The sequence below is a fragment of the Balaenoptera physalus genome (assembly GCF_965194825.1).
Source record: "Balaenoptera physalus genome assembly, chromosome: 1".
NCBI classification, from domain to species: domain Eukaryota; kingdom Metazoa; phylum Chordata; class Mammalia; order Artiodactyla; family Balaenopteridae; genus Balaenoptera; species Balaenoptera physalus.
The window spans coordinates 83,927,522-83,942,823 of record NC_138882.1 but is presented as its reverse complement, the minus strand read 5'-3'; the positions used below and the strand labels follow the sequence as shown (position 1 = coordinate 83,942,823).

At 46.8% G+C, this 15,302-nt stretch overlaps 1 protein-coding gene across 1 annotated transcript in view; it reads right to left on the bottom strand.

The window, feature by feature from the left end:
* Positions 1-1,137: 1,137 nt before the first annotated feature.
* ADAR (adenosine deaminase RNA specific) overlaps positions 1,138-15,302 on the bottom strand; it is a 41,137-nt gene continuing 26,972 nt past the window's right edge. The window contains 11 exon segments of the mRNA XM_082435298.1: positions 1,138-3,938; positions 4,120-4,247; positions 4,591-4,703; positions 5,196-5,378; positions 6,915-7,048; positions 7,339-7,461; positions 8,085-8,178; positions 8,485-8,656; positions 8,998-9,145; positions 14,732-14,922; positions 15,049-15,193. Of these exon segments, the coding sequence (XP_082291424.1) occupies positions 3,701-3,938; positions 4,120-4,247; positions 4,591-4,703; positions 5,196-5,378; positions 6,915-7,048; positions 7,339-7,461; positions 8,085-8,178; positions 8,485-8,656; positions 8,998-9,145; positions 14,732-14,922; positions 15,049-15,193 (1,669 nt within the window). The 3' untranslated portion in view covers positions 1,138-3,700.

The window sequence follows — 15,302 nt, the reverse complement described above, 5'->3', positions numbered from 1 at the left end:
CCAGGCCCACATCCTGGAAGCAGTATTAAATGGTGGGCCCCTGAGACGAAATGTAGGGTGAACAGCAACTGAAATGCTGAGCTGAAGAAAACCCCTCTTGTGCTCCCATGGGGTGGCCTTGCTTCCCAGCCCACCCAGAGCTGGGTGGCAGGGGGACAGTCTTTCGTCATGCACTCACTGTAGGTATGGAAGAAACGGTCCATTTTCTACAAAGCCTGGATACTACATTTCCCTCCAGGTGGGACCAGATGCCTGAGAACAGAGAGGACAGAGATGCTCGAGGCTCCAGGTACCTCACGGTAGGCAGAGACATTGTCCTTCACTGTCAAAACTGTCCAGCTCACCAGGTACTGTATTTCAACAGACTGTGACCGACACCCATGCAGAGTTCTGGCCCTTATTTAATGTGCCCCCCAAACATGTCGCTGGCCCTCCTGGCCTCAGTTGTTCCATCTGTATCGTGGATGAAGAGGGAGGTTTCATTGCGACTTAGGAAGCCTCACTGTCAAATATTTCGTGTCCTCTGGTATGGTATTTTTACAAGGTCAAGGAAGAGTCTTGTAGAAATCCTGGACTAAACTGCAATCTGGAAAGTGGTGCATTCTCTTTGAAATCAAGATGGAGAAATATTCTGGATGCCATCTATGAAGTAAAAAGCAAATGGCCTGTCTCCTAAGACTGCAGCCAAGCCAGTTCTGGTCCAGGCTGCAACTTGCACCTCCCTGCAGGCAAAACAGCTGCGAGTGGAAGGCTGTAGAAACCCCTCAAGGAGAGCTGGAGTTGCATATGTGATTTGTGATGTGGTCTCAAGGGACGCTTTCCTACTCTGGGCCTTGAAATCTTGTGCAGCAAGTCTCTGGGGACAAAATGTTTGATGGTCGGAACTGATGGGGAAGGGGGGCTGTGGACCTGGGGAAGTAATTAAAGGTTGTCTGATGTACTCCAACACACCAGACACAAACCCACCTCCCAGGCAGGCCCTTTGAACTGGCTCCTCTCTGCTGGCTGAGGGAGACCCTCTCCTCAGGTTCTGTGTCAGATGCAGCTGGTGCTGTTGCCAGAAATCCCAGGACCACGGCTCCCTCTGTCCCCACTTTCTCACCCCGCAAGAAACCAAGACTTGAGGTTTTCTAACAATTAAGATTCTTCTCTTTTTTTATTTATGAGGAATGTATATTGTTAGTCACTTTTACCAAGGGACACATAAAAGTGGAATCATAAAACTGACTGCACCCATCGTGGCACCCAAGTCTACGCTTGGGCTCTTCCCCACTCTGCTCTTGGAGTCACTACCAAGACCCCAAAAACCAGCAAAATCCCTTCAACGTGAGTAAAGGAAATAGCTTGAAGCAGTGACAGTTTTTACAAGTGATTATTCAAAGAATGCACAATAGCCACAGTTCAGACAAATCAACTACAAAGATCATTAAAAAGAAAAGAAAAAGCTGGGGAGAAGAAGGTCTTGCTTACTAAAAACAAAGATTGGACGAAAAAGTGAAGAGAACACTCTAGGTGGGAGTTCTGCCTCTGTCCCATGTGACTCAGAGGGGCAGGGGTGGGCGCGGCCGCGCAGGGCCTGACACAGGCTTGTTTCCAGCAGATGCATGGGTACAGGGAAGCCTTGCTCTCTCCCTACAGCAGAAACTGAATACTGTAAGTCCGCTAGACAAGATCTTGGGGCAAGCAGGGGCTCTGACCTTTCGAGAGCACCCGTGCTCCCGGTTGAAGAAGAGGCAGCCGAGTCTGAGCTCTGCAGGAGATTCCAACGCCCAAGACGGTCCACAGGGGCCGAACATGCCGAGGAATCAGTAGGTGATACCCTCCAGCCTGAAGAACTAGGGAGATGAGCTGCCTCCTGGGGCAGGACTGATCTTGTGTGCCATCAGGAGATTCACAGGACTGGGGGGCAGGCCCCTTCCACCCCAGAAGACAGGCACTGTTTCCCTCCTAGTTCCTTGGGACACTTTGGTGTTCTGCAAAGGTATCCTTAATGTATTTAAAGACTTACGTTTTCTCACTTTGGTCAAAAGTACAGAGAGAACGGTAGCCACAAGAATAAATGTGTGGATGCGAATGTATCCACTGCTGAAGAGGTGGGACAGACAGGGGGTTAACTAGTCAGTAGCTTGCGGGGTGTGGGGGAGGATGGAAAATCATCTGAGGGCACTGGCTCGGCATGTTCACAGATAATGATGGAGGAATCATCCAGAGGAAAGAGGCTCAGGCCTGGAGGTGGCAGGCCCTCTGTACTTTCCTTGAGCATGTCTGGCTGGCTTAGGCCCAGAGCCAGACTCCACAGAGAGTCGAAGGCTCTGACAAGAGTCCACAGTACCTTGAGGGGTAGACCAAGGGTCCCATCTCACAGAGTTTTAGGACAACCTGCCCTTTCACCTCGAACTACTGTTGAATGTCAACCCTATGAAGATTCCCTAGCAGGAAGGGAGACCTCAGGTCTGTGACCCGCCCACAAACAACCTTCTGAAGCTATCAGGCAAAACAAAAGCACTTGGTTAATCAACGGAAAATGACATCTGACTTTTAAATCTGTGCAATTACAGGTTATCTGTAGCTGTTAGGAATCAACATTTACGGCATTCTTTCTAAAACTCCCAATTTACCCATGATTTAGTCACCTTCCCTTGGTGTCACTGTCATAAGAAACATGCTGGGTGGAACAGTGATCTGACCCAACATGATTTTTTGCCCTTATTCCTGCTAGGTCCTGATTATCTGAGCAGAGATGATTTACCCTCTAGGATTTATCCTGGTTTTTTTTCCTACCAGTTGGTTGGGGTCTATGGCGCTACTTCCCCCATTGGTAGGACAAATTCCTAGCAATGCTTTAGGAGGGACAGCTGGGAGCTTGGCAACATGCCAAGATATGTCTGCTTCCCCAGGAAGTGGTCTGTGTCACCCCTGCAGGGCAGACTTTCCCTATTGCTCGGGCAATTCCTTTAGCCCCGTCTGGCTGGTCCCAGCCTTCCCTGCCACCTGGGGAAGGGATGCACTTCCCAAGCAGCAGCCTTCCCTGCCTCTTGGCCCCTCCCAAGCCAGCTAAAGTGCACAATCCGAAGATCACTGAGCATTATCTGCAGATTCTGATCACGCTTGGCACTGGTAACAAGCTGACTGCCGTTTTAAACTCCTGCCCTTACAAATGTTTCACCAAATTGTTTAAGTTCACCTCTTTACCCTCTTGGAGGAAAAGGTAAAACTTAATGATCATGAAGGAATCTCAGAAGGGGAGGAGGGGAAGCAGAGGGGCCTCAGAATCCACAAATGAAAAATCATCAGTCCCTGGCATGATTCACACTGTTGACTGGAACCTAATCGAGACCACAAGAGGTCAGTGTAGCAAACACAAAGGGAACGGAAACAGGAAAAAACGAAGAAGGAAGAGGAAGTGGGCACAAAGAAGGAACAACCCCTTCTCTCTGCCCTTAGGTCTCTACCCCTCTGCTTGGGAAAAGAGAAGGGGGATGGCTAGACCTGGCCTAGTAATCCCAAAGAAAGCAGGAAAAACAGGAACCCAGAGTTCTCAGTGTTACCAATTGTGGTTCCATTTAAAAAACAAAACAAAACAAAACAAAAAAAAGGAAACCAAAAACCAAAAACCCTTGACCAATGTGATGAGGAATGCTACGACCTCTCTCTCTCACCCCAGTGTGAAACACCCTGACCCATCAGTCACCGGATCACACTACACTGGGCAGAGGTAAAAATTCTTCTCCTCCTGGGGTTTGCTTATCCAGTTGCCGTAGCCCATGTCCTTCAGACTTTTTTTGAAGTAGTTCTTGGCTGTCTCGTAGTCACGGGCAGCTCTCTTGGCCTCACCATAGGAGAGTCTAAGTAGATCCCTGCGGTACCGGAAGGAGCAGAGCTTCTTGAATAGAAGGAAAATGTTCTTTTTGGAGACCCGGGATAATTCATTCCGTGGCCTGGAGAAACGAAAGCACTCACTGTTCACCTGGGATGGAATAGGTGGAGACACTGGTGGGGGGGTGGCGCATGGGTGCGTGTGGCAGCTTTTAAGCTCCGGTGTTTGGCAACATGACACCCCCTTGGGGCTCAGGCCAGGACGCCTGGCTCTGCTTTTGCTGTGCTCTCCCAGCTCCTTACCCATCCACGGTGCCTCTGGTCCCATCTAGGATCTCTAGGTCATAGCCGTCAGCCAAACACCAGTTGACGCTTGTCTCCTTGGTCTTCCCGGATTGCCTCTTAGAATCGTATACACTGACTCGGCCAACCTAGGAATTCCAGAAGTGATGGGAGAAAGATGGAAACCTTTCAGGAAAAAGCTTCTGAAGCAGGGACTCAAGACTCACAGGAAAGAGGGAGTTGTGGGGTCATAATCTTTCCCCCTTATCTAGGATTCTGTTTGGCTAAGACTCAGACGTACTAACTCCACCTCAATTCAAATGAATTCCAGCCTAAAAGAAGGAAAGCCCTTGGCATTCAAGAGGAGGAAAGGGTAAGTTCTGGGGAAACGAACTAAGGCTCCCCTTGCCCACACTGTACGTTTTTGCTCTGCTGATAGGATTACTTGAAAAGGAGAAAACGTCAAGGGAAAAATGGATGGGGTCATAGCACCTTGGGGTGGTTGACAATGAAGGGATGTCGGAGTCCATCCTCAAACGCACTCCCATCTCTTGTCACACGACAGCAAATGGCACGGGTCAGATGCCCTTGGCTGAAAAGGTAACCTGGGTACAAAAAAGAAATGCACACACCTGTGTTTGCACCAAATGCTGTGAAGCGGCAGAGGCATGTGGGGAGTGTGAGGGTACAGACAGAGTTGTCAAGACAGAGAATCAACTCCCTACTTAGGAAGCACCTTCTAACTGTGGCTGCCCAGGATATATAGGGATCATCAAACATTTAAGCACAATACATAAGGTTCCAGGTAAGGCCAAGGGCTGAGGAGAGCAAGGAAACTCAGACACTGCAGTTTTAAGCTGCTGTGTTTAACTCATCTTGAAAAGACTTGGCTGGCATGTCGTTACCTAGGCTCACTGCCTAAACCAATCTTCCCATCACAGCAGACCAGACACTCAGAATCAATCACTAACCACTGAATCGAGCACGCTTTGAAAAGGGGAGACATCATGTTAGCACCTGGCAACGAAGCATGCGGTTTGCTGGGATTTGGGCACCAAAATGACAGTCCAGTTTCAGCTCTGAAGACAGGTCCTTACCCAGTGTGACAGACTTGAGATACACAGGCTGCAGGAAGTGGGTCAACAGCGCCCCCTGCAGGCCGAGCACGTTCCAACGCAGGATCTTGTCACTACAGGACATGGTTCGGAGTCTCTCCCCCAGCCGAATGCCGTCCCACGTGGGCACAATGTCACTGGACTCCACTGGGATTGTGCCTTCTCCTGGATGAGAGACTTGGGTCAGACCCGCAGGGGCCCTTGGACCGAGCCCCTCCCTGGCATGGTGTTTCTGCTCCTTAGACTTGGGCCAGAGGCTACTCACTCATTCGTTCTTCATATATTTCATAGCACCTACTATGTGCTCAGCACTAGGCTTGGTGCTGGGAAACAATGGTGAGCAAAACCAAATAAGATCCTTGCCTTCCTAGAACGTTTATGGGGGTGAGGGGATAGAAAGGGAACGGAGCAGGCACTAAACACGTAAGTCAACACACATAAGAATTCTAGATGGTTCTGAGGGAGCTATGATGGAGGACAGCCAGGGGAACCTCCTGGGATAGGACTGTCAGGCGGGCTGAGACACGAAGGAGGAGAAGGAACAGCTGAGAAAGAGTGTTTCAGACACAGAGAAGAGCAAAAGCAAAGGCCCTGAGGCAGCAGGGGGTTTAGCTGTTGAGAGAGCTGACAAAGAGCCAGTGTGGCTGAAGCACAGGTGAGTGGCACGTTTTGCTTTTATGTGAAGTGTGGTGGGAAACCACTATAGGATGGTGGGCTTTTTGTTTTTAGTGAGCTTTACTGAGATATAATTCACCCATTTAAAGCATATACTTCAATAATTTTTAGTATATTCACGGAGTTGTGTAACCATCACCACAGTCAATTTTAGAACATGTCATCACCCCCAAAAGAAACCTCCTATCCGTTAGAAGTCAGTACTTCATTCCTTCTTATGGACAAATAATATCCCATTGTATGGATAGAACTCATTTTGTTTATCCATTCATCAGTTGATGGACCCTGGGGTTGTCTCCACTTTTGGGCTATTATGAACAATGTTCCTATAAACGTTCCTGTATTAATTTTTGTGTGGATGCATGTTTTCATTTCTCTTGGGGATGGTCCTAGGAGTGAGTTGCTGGGTCATATGGTAGCTCTGTGTTTACACTTTAGGGTTTTGAGCAGGGAAGTGACATGATCTGTGTTTGAGGGTCACTCTGATAACTGTAGAAGGATGGCCTGAAGGGAACAGGAGTGGATGTGAGGAGACAGTAGGAGACATTAGAGGACAGTGGAGGAGGGGGAGCTGGCAGACATGGTGGAGAATCAGCAGCCAACTAGTCAGGAGGGGACCCGGGCACTTGGCGTCCTCCTGTCAACACCTCAGGCTTGGTTCTGCATCATTTTATTTCCATTTTCTCCAACCTTCCCTGAGGTGATCCCATCCATTTCCATCGCTATAAAGATCAACCATAGGAGGATGACTCCCAAACTTTTATTTCCAGCCATTTCTCTCCTCTGAGCTCTAAGTGGGTACTTCTGCCTCCTATTTGATTTGGAGATCTCCCCAGCTACCTAATTCAAAATGGAATCTTGATCTTCCTACAGATCTTCTCTGACCTACATCTTCCCTCTCCCTGGAAACAAGATCCTGGTACCTCAACAACTAATGGCAAAAACCTGGCAGTTGTGCCCTGGCCCTGTGACGGGCCTGGGGCTTTGCAGAGCCTTTTTGTGGGAGAGGGAGGACGTGTCACTCACCGTTCTCTACCTTGGTGCGGAGCTTGCCTTGTTTGGGATTCTCAAAAACGGGGTAGTGGCGGGAGTCTGTGCTCTCCACGGCACGGTCGCTGCAGGACTTGTCAAAGAGGGCGCCGTCGCCACATGGGGCTGTGCTGCAATACAGGGGCGTCTGTTAAAACCCACCTGTGCAGATATATCTCTCCAGTTTCCTGGGGCTCAAGAACAGCTTGATGTGGGAGACACAAGGGTTTTTTCTGAAGCCTACTACAGGCTACCGGAGTGGGTAGAAGCACATGTGAGTCACTCCACACTGGGGTGTGGACCTCAAACAGAGTCAAGCGTGGCCCATCGAACAAGCTCTGATTTACGGACCAGGAGAGCAGACACCCAGCTCTGGAAGCCTGGCAGGGCTGGCTCTGGTGGCCACAGAGACTGTACAGACCTGATATAGAGATGGAACGACACGGTCTTTTTTATTTGGAGCTTTTCTCCTCCCTTAGCAGGCTCAAATATACTATCCTTCGCAGTCTGGGGGTTGTACTTCATTAACTCGCTGTAGAGAAACCTACAAGAAAAAAGTCTGGTTAAGAAGACTGATTCTGGGAACAGCAGTTGCTTCTATAATCTGATCCCAAGCAAGGACAAGCCTTAACAGTGCAGACCTTTCAGGGTTTCTCAGGTTGAAAGAGTTGGTAGGAAATTCTCCATGGGAGACCTCAGCATTTCTTAAAGCTAAGTTAGCCTTTCAGGTCAGTTCCATTTCTGCCAAGAGCTTCTCGCTCTGGCAGCTGCAGGGATTCTAGGGCAGAACAAACTGATTCAAGGACTATAGGGGGCTGTTGCTTCTCTCCCTTCATAAATTAAAGAAAAGGTGAACTGGAGGGGAAAGCTGGCAGGGCAATGGGTTTGTTTGTAGGTCCTCAAATGGAGATGGAAGGCTTCCTCATCCCTACAGCACTGAAGATCAAGAGGTCATTGTGTGCTTTTAAAAAAGGGCTTGAAGCAGAGTTAGCAGAAAAAGAGCTCTTAAACAGCAGGCTGAGTAGGGGCATGTAGCCGGGTCACAGAAGGGATTGATTCTGTAAGACAGGTTCAAATGGACAGGTGAGGCAAAGGCTGACACTGCAGGGTCGAGGACCTGCCCGTCAGGTGGGTGTCAGAGCCGCCACGCCCTGCGATCTCACTCACCTGATGAAGCCTCTCCGGGAGATGATCTCTGCGTGGCAGTCATTGACGGTTTCTCCCTTTAGGCTTAGAGAATCTCCTTTCACACAGCGATTCCCTGGGAAGGCAGTTAAAGCAAATGTGAAATTTCCAAAGGAAAATGATGACGAATAGGGTAGAGGCTGTTTGTTCTTAAAGCCTGAAGGCAGAAACAACCTCAATTTATCAGATCCTGACTCCTGTATTCTTTTCACTAGGAAATGAGAATTCGTTCCCTGCTCTGAATTAACTGTAGCTAAAATGAAATATAAGAAGAGTCTTCTCTCTGCCTTAAATTCACCCACGCAGGACCCCAGGAGAGAATGAGGTGCTTCCAGTCACTGCGGGGGGTGGAGAGTTGGGACACATTTCAGAACCCACTTACCTGTCCCCAAGCTGACCACGACACCCAGGTCTTCAGAGTCTTTCTTCATGATGATGGCAGCCAGGATCTTGCGGCCAAGCAAGGAGGGCTGGAAACTGTTGGTGAGAGCATTGAAGCACCGGTGGCTCAGCATGGCTATCTGGTCGTGGAAGGTGCTGCCTGTGAGAGGAAGCTGTGGGGACAGGGGGCCATGTCAGGGCCACCGGGCCTCATCTGTGTCCACCATGTTTCAGAGTGGGCAGGGAGGTCGAGTTCTACTGGACTGGTGGGTCATCTTTCCCCCTCTCACGTCTAGTGTCCCAGTTCTAGGTTCTACTGGGTCTAATATTAAAGCCTAGGAATAGTTCACATGATAGCAAGTTAAGAGCTGACTCCACCCAGACAGGAGTTAGCAGGACCCCCAAAAAAGATAGCACCAAAAGTAGACGTCTTAACTGTCTTTGGCTGTGCTTCTGGGGACCTTGAGAGGAGGAGCATAGTTCTTCTGAGACTGGCCCCTGTCACTGGGGTTACCTCTGTGAAACCCATGCGCTCTGCCTTCTCGTCCTCCCCAATCAATACGCGGAGGGCCGCATCTGCTGCTTCCTGCTTGCCTTGCTTCTTGCTGTGTGCGCAGACGGCTGGGAACCAGCGACCCCCAACTTTTGCTTGGTAAACGAACCTTGGGGATGAGAAGCAGGGAATAAAGACAAGCACCTTACCCCGACAGCTGCTCCAGAAAAGGGCTGGTTTCGCTCAAGATGCGGCCAGTCTTGCCAACACGTGGCCCCATCACTCTTGACAGCTCTGTTCCTAAGGCAGCATTTCCCAGACTTTGGATATTCATGAATCACAGTGTGATTTCTGCTAGATCCAGATATCACTTGGAGCATTACTACTTAATATTTTTCTCTAAGTTGACTCTTTTTAAATGTAAACACATTTTAAAAGGACACTTCATATCACTACTGTAAACGGAAGATGAGTATCACTTGCCATAAACTGAAGGTGGCTGTAAACTGACTATGACAAAAATCATGTTTTAAATTCTGACAAGACACTATTGCTTGTAAAGGCTCTAGGCCTGTCTTTTATCATAGTTTAGCAAGTATTAGGGAGGGTTTAAAGAAATACTAACACCACATGTGGACTTTCTTCTTAACTAAAGCAAAAATGAGAAGGGAATGACTTTCTCCCTGCTTGCATCACTTTTTTAATGCTCTGTCTGATTTTTTAAGTACCTGACTCCATTTCTTCATTCATTTCCTGATTAGCTCAAGAGGACTTAACCTGGAGAAGTCAGAGAGTCAAGGTCAGCCTTAGCTCAGGGAACCACACCTTTATGAGGAGTTATTTTTCGATTCCTGGAGGCCTTGTGATGGCTAAGGGGAGTGGAGTGTACCCTGGGCACTGGTGGAGCAGGGAAGCAGGCAGTGCTGTTGGGGGGCCCTGCAGTTCCCCTCCCTTCCTGGCTGGGGATCTCCACAAACACATCAGAACATGATGGAGCAAAACAACCTGGGCAGCAACCAGACAAGGTTTCAAGAATACTAGCTTTTAACCAGATCCTGATCTGCTTTGGGGAACCCAGCTTTGGATAATCCAACTGCGTACAACAAAGGTTTCAGTATCAAGATTTATCAGTCAGCTCAGGCAGTGAAAGGGATCAATCTTTATGTTCAGCCTTACTGAGCTTCTCACTATTCCTTGCTTATCCTAAGTAGCTGAATGCTTTTGCCTCTTTCTTTGATGCTGCTGACTGGTTTGTGCAGGCCAGTGGGTTAAAGTTCAGTGAAGTAAAAGGAGAGTGGCATGAAAAGATGTTGAAGAGAGGGGATGGGGGCCAAACCATGCAGGATCTTGACCTGAGGGATCCAGGAGAATTTCATGAGTGTTCTATGAGTTTGAAAAGAGTATGAACTCTTATGCACAAAGATATACACATACATCCATATATGCATACACATACATACAAATATATATATGTATGTATATATATAAAATAAAGTTAATTGTGCAACTAGAAGCCATTAGAGCTGCGTGGTCCAATACGATAGCCACTGGCCACACGAGGCTATTAACTTTAATTAAAATTCAATACAACTAATAATTCAGTTCCTCAGTCACACAGCCGCATTTCAAGTGCTCAGTAACCACATATGGCAAGTGGTTAGCCTTTTTAGTGGAATACTGGGGACAAGAGCCCGATTGGAATAAATTAAGGAAGTGAAGACAATGAAGACATTGACTACAAACAATTCTTTTGAGAGGTCTGACTGTGAGGGGAGCAGAAAGATGAGGTGGTACCTGGGGGGAGATGTGGGGTCAATGGAAGGTCTTTAGAAGATGGGCACGGGCATGTTTGTAGGCTGATGGGAATGATCCAACAGAGGGAGCAACTGATGATGAGAGAGGGAGATAACTGAAGGAGAGGACGAGAGGGAAGGGATCCAGGGCACAGGGATGGGAGGAGGGATGCTTCCTGCATACTGGTACAGATGTAACGTACAGACGAGGTAGGAAGGTGGATTTGGTGATGGGAAGGTAAGGTGTCTGTCATTTGGTTATTGCTAATTTCTCAATTAGGTGTGAAGTAAGGTCATCAGAGTGAGAAAGAGGGGTTTTGTGGAAATTTGAAGAAAGAGGCAAAGGTCTGAAATGATTTTCTTAGAGTAGGAGAGAAAATGTAGTACAAAAATATAGTAGAGGGCTTTCCTGGTGGTGCAGTGGTTGAAAATCTTCCTGCTAATGCAGGGGACACGGGTTCGAGCCCTGGTCTGGGAAGATCCCACATGCCGCGGAGCAACTAGGCCCGTGAGCCACAACTACTGAGCCTGCGCGTCTGGAGCCTGTGCTCCGCAACAAGAGAGGCCACGATAGTGAGAGGCCCGCGCACCGCGATGAAGAGTGGCCCCCACTTGCCGCAACTAGAGAAAGCCCTCACACAGAAATGAAGACCCAACGCAGCCAAAAAAAAAAGCTTAAAAAAAAAAATATATAGTAGGAAAAATGCCGGGGACTTCCCTGGCGGTCCAGTGGCTAACACTCTGCGCTCCCAATGCAGGGGCCACAGGTTTGATCCCTGGTTGGGGAACTAAGATCCCACATGTTGCACGGCACGGCCAAAAAAAAAAAAAACTGCCAGGAAGAGGACAAAAGTGGGGGTGGGGGGCAAGTGACACTCCCTTACTTAAAACCCTTCAATGTCTCTCCACTGCTTGTGTGGCTGGAGCATAACATGGCCCACAAGGTAGACCCTCCAGTCTCATCTAGCATCAGGCCTCCACTGTGCTCTCTGCTCCACCCACACTGGCCTTCCTGCAGCCCTTTACCAGCTCTGTGGACTTGGGGGTACTATCTCCTTTGCCTAGAACCCTCCCTCTCTCTTGATCATCCCTAAGATCTCAGCTTAGGCTTCACTTCTCAGGGAAGCCCTCTCCCCTCTCCATACTGAGTCAAGTCATGCTATGTAGATTCTCACTGCATCATGCAACTGGAGCTCTTTATAATACATATCAAGTATGAGATCTTACATTTCTTTACATGATTATTGATTGATGTCTGACTCCTGTTCCAACAAATACAATGTCCTCTATAAATATCTGTTGAATGAATAAATAAAGTAGGGAGACCAGGAGACTACTGCCTGGTTTAGGTGAGAGAAGACAGTGGCTTATCTGAGAGTGCCGACACTGGAGGTGGAAAGAGGAGGAAGGGATCTGGGACAGAAATTGTAGGTTCAATAAGCAGAACTTAAGGATGGTTTGGCTGAAGGGGGTGAAGGGGATAGGGGAGATGGTCCCCAGGTTTTTGACATTTTACTTAAATGTGGAGCCTACATATTCCCTACTAGGAATGCACCTGGGTCACTTATCTTTTTAGTTGATGTTGCAAATAGGGTATTCTCTACTACATTTTCTAACTTCTTATTACTGTATACAGACAAGTTCTTGACTCTTATACCTCACTTTGTAGTCCCCTGCTCTCCTAAATTCTCCTTTGTCTCTAACATTTCTTCAGTTTTCTCATGAATATTCCAGGTATACTATCATATCATCTGCAAATAATGATAACTTTACCTCCCCTTTCCTCTCTTTACACTTACTTCTTTCTCTAAACTGAATGCATTAGCTGGTAATTCCAGAATGATATTAAATGACGATGACAGTGGCATCCACATCTTCCTCCTGACTTTAATGGGAACAGTTCTAGGTTCAATAATAAGTAAGCTGCTGACTTCGGACTTCAGACTTGTATTTTTATCATTTAAAGGATGTATTCAATAATTTCTATTTTCTTAACAGCTTGGTTTCTTAATCTGAATGGATGCTGAATTTTACTACACACCTTTTTGGAATCTCTGGAGATGATCATGTGGTGTTTCTCCTTTGACCTATTAATGTGGTAAATAATAATAATAATAATAAAAAATATCTTAATGTAGACTAGTCTTTGCACTACATTGAGATACTATTTTTTGCATTTTAGAATGCTCACAGTGTAGAGGAAGAGATTCTTTATACATCGTTGGTGGAAGCAGAAACAGGTGTAATTTCACTGGAGGAAAGTTTGGCAAAATTTACCAAAATTTTAAATGCACGTATACATGTTATTCATTGCAGCCTTATTTATAATACCAAAAGTTTGGAAACAATCCAAGTATTCATCAGTAGGGACTGGTTAAATAAATCATGATAAACGCCGTACACTGGAACACTATACTTTGTAGTTATATAGAAAGAGTATAAAGTTACATGAAAAATTTTCTAAGATAATACTTTTATGTGTAAAAAGCAAGCTAGAAATCAATGCATATATGTATTTCTGTGTAACAAAAGGGGGGAATATAATTGCTTGTATTTATATAAAGATACTGTGGAAGAATGTATAATACTGTAAAGTTACTACACGTTGGGTGTGTGTGTGTGTGTGTGTGTAGGTAAGAGCTGGGTCAAAGTGAGAATGAGCTTTTTATATTTTTATTTTTGAATAGTATTTTTTATTTTGCATCATCTATTACCTATTAAAAAAAACCCTTAAAAACCAATGTACATGACTCATGGCCCAGAAATTCCACTCCTGAAAATTTATACTACAGACAAGTTTGTACATGTAAGCAAAGACATACAGTACAAGGATGTTCACTGCAGGAGTGATTCTAAGAGTAAGACCAAAACCAACCTGAATGTCACCGGCAGTTAGTTAAATAAATTACGCATGGTGGGGCTTCAAACAGAAATAACAACATTTTCCTTCTTAAACTAGGTGGTAAGTAGTTGGGTGTCCACTTTAAGAAGACCTTTTACATCTCTTGTTTGATAAAGCAATTTAAAAATTGTAAGTATCTATTCAATGAAGCATTATGTGGTAGATATATACATGCTTATTTGTAATGACCTCTAAGACACACTGATAAGTAAAGGAGTCAAGGGGTAGAACAGAAGATTATGATATATACTTAACTTTAAAAAACAGAGAGGGCTTCCCTGGTGGCGCAGTGGTTAAGAATCTGCCTGCCAATGCAGGGGACATGGGTTCGAGCCCTGGTCCGGGAAGACCCCACATGCCGCGTAGCAACTAAGCCCATGAGCCACAACTACAGAGCCTGTGCTCTAGAGCCTACGAGCCACAGTTACTGAGCCCACGTGCCACAGTTACTGAGCCCACGTGCCACAACTACTGAAGCCTGTGTGCCTAGAGCCTGTGCTCTGCAACAAGAGAAGCCACGACAATGAGAAGCCCACGCACCGCAACGAAGAGCAGCCCCCGCTCACCACAACTAGAGAAAGCCCGTGTGCAGCAACGAAGACCCAACACAGCCAAAAATATATACATAAATTTATAAAATAAATAAATAAATAAATAAAATAAAAATAAAAAACAAAGAGAAAGGAAAATGTGCTAATATGTGCATGGAAATTTCTAGAAGGACTTAAGAAACTGGTAATAGTGTATGAATCTGGTGAGGGAAACTAGAAGTCTGAGATAGAAATGAGACTTTTCGTTGCACATTTTTTCAATCAGCTTGAATGATTTTCTATGTACATATAAAAATTAGTTTAAAAAAATTAAAAAGGCTCACGCTCACTGGAAGAGTGGCTGTCTTCTCAAGATGGCTGATCTAGTGTCTTCTCGGAGGCCCTGGGGACAGGGCTCCCTCAACATGCCCCTCCTGTCATTCACAGCTAATGCACATCCTTTCTTTCCCTGGGTTATAAGCTGTTCCCACTCTGTGACACACGGCTGTAGCCAGGACAGGAACACTCACTTGGGCTCATGAGGCGGTCCGGACTGGTCGACCAACTTGAACTCAGCAGCAAAGCCATGGGAGCGGGCGTACTCTAACAAGCCGCCCACGGGGTTGGTGTTCAGGTATCTGACGAGCTCGCTAATCCTCCTGACCTTGTTGGGCATCACCGATTCCAAGTTATCAAATGATTCCGTGTTCATACTTCCGGGCTGAAGGAGAATCAGCCAAAGAGGAATCATAAACACTTAATGGAAACTCTGAGGGGCTCATGGGCAATCCTAAGCCGCTCAGTTGCTAAAAATGACCTGTATCTTTTGAGTAGAAAATGGCCCCACCTGGTCATCAGAAGATGTTGAGCTGGTCGCCTCCCCTTGCAAGGCCTTCATGGCTTCCTCTGCAGCCATCTGCTTTGCCGCCTTCTTGCTGGGGGCACTGGCAGTGGGGAAAGTATGGGTTCCCATTGCAACGCAGTACTGGAACCTGACAGGAGATGAAAGGAGAGGATTAAACTGGTTTTGATGGAAGAGCTTTACCTAGCCTTTGTCAGGTTGTCATCCTTTACGACTTGTAATTTCCTTGCACACATCGC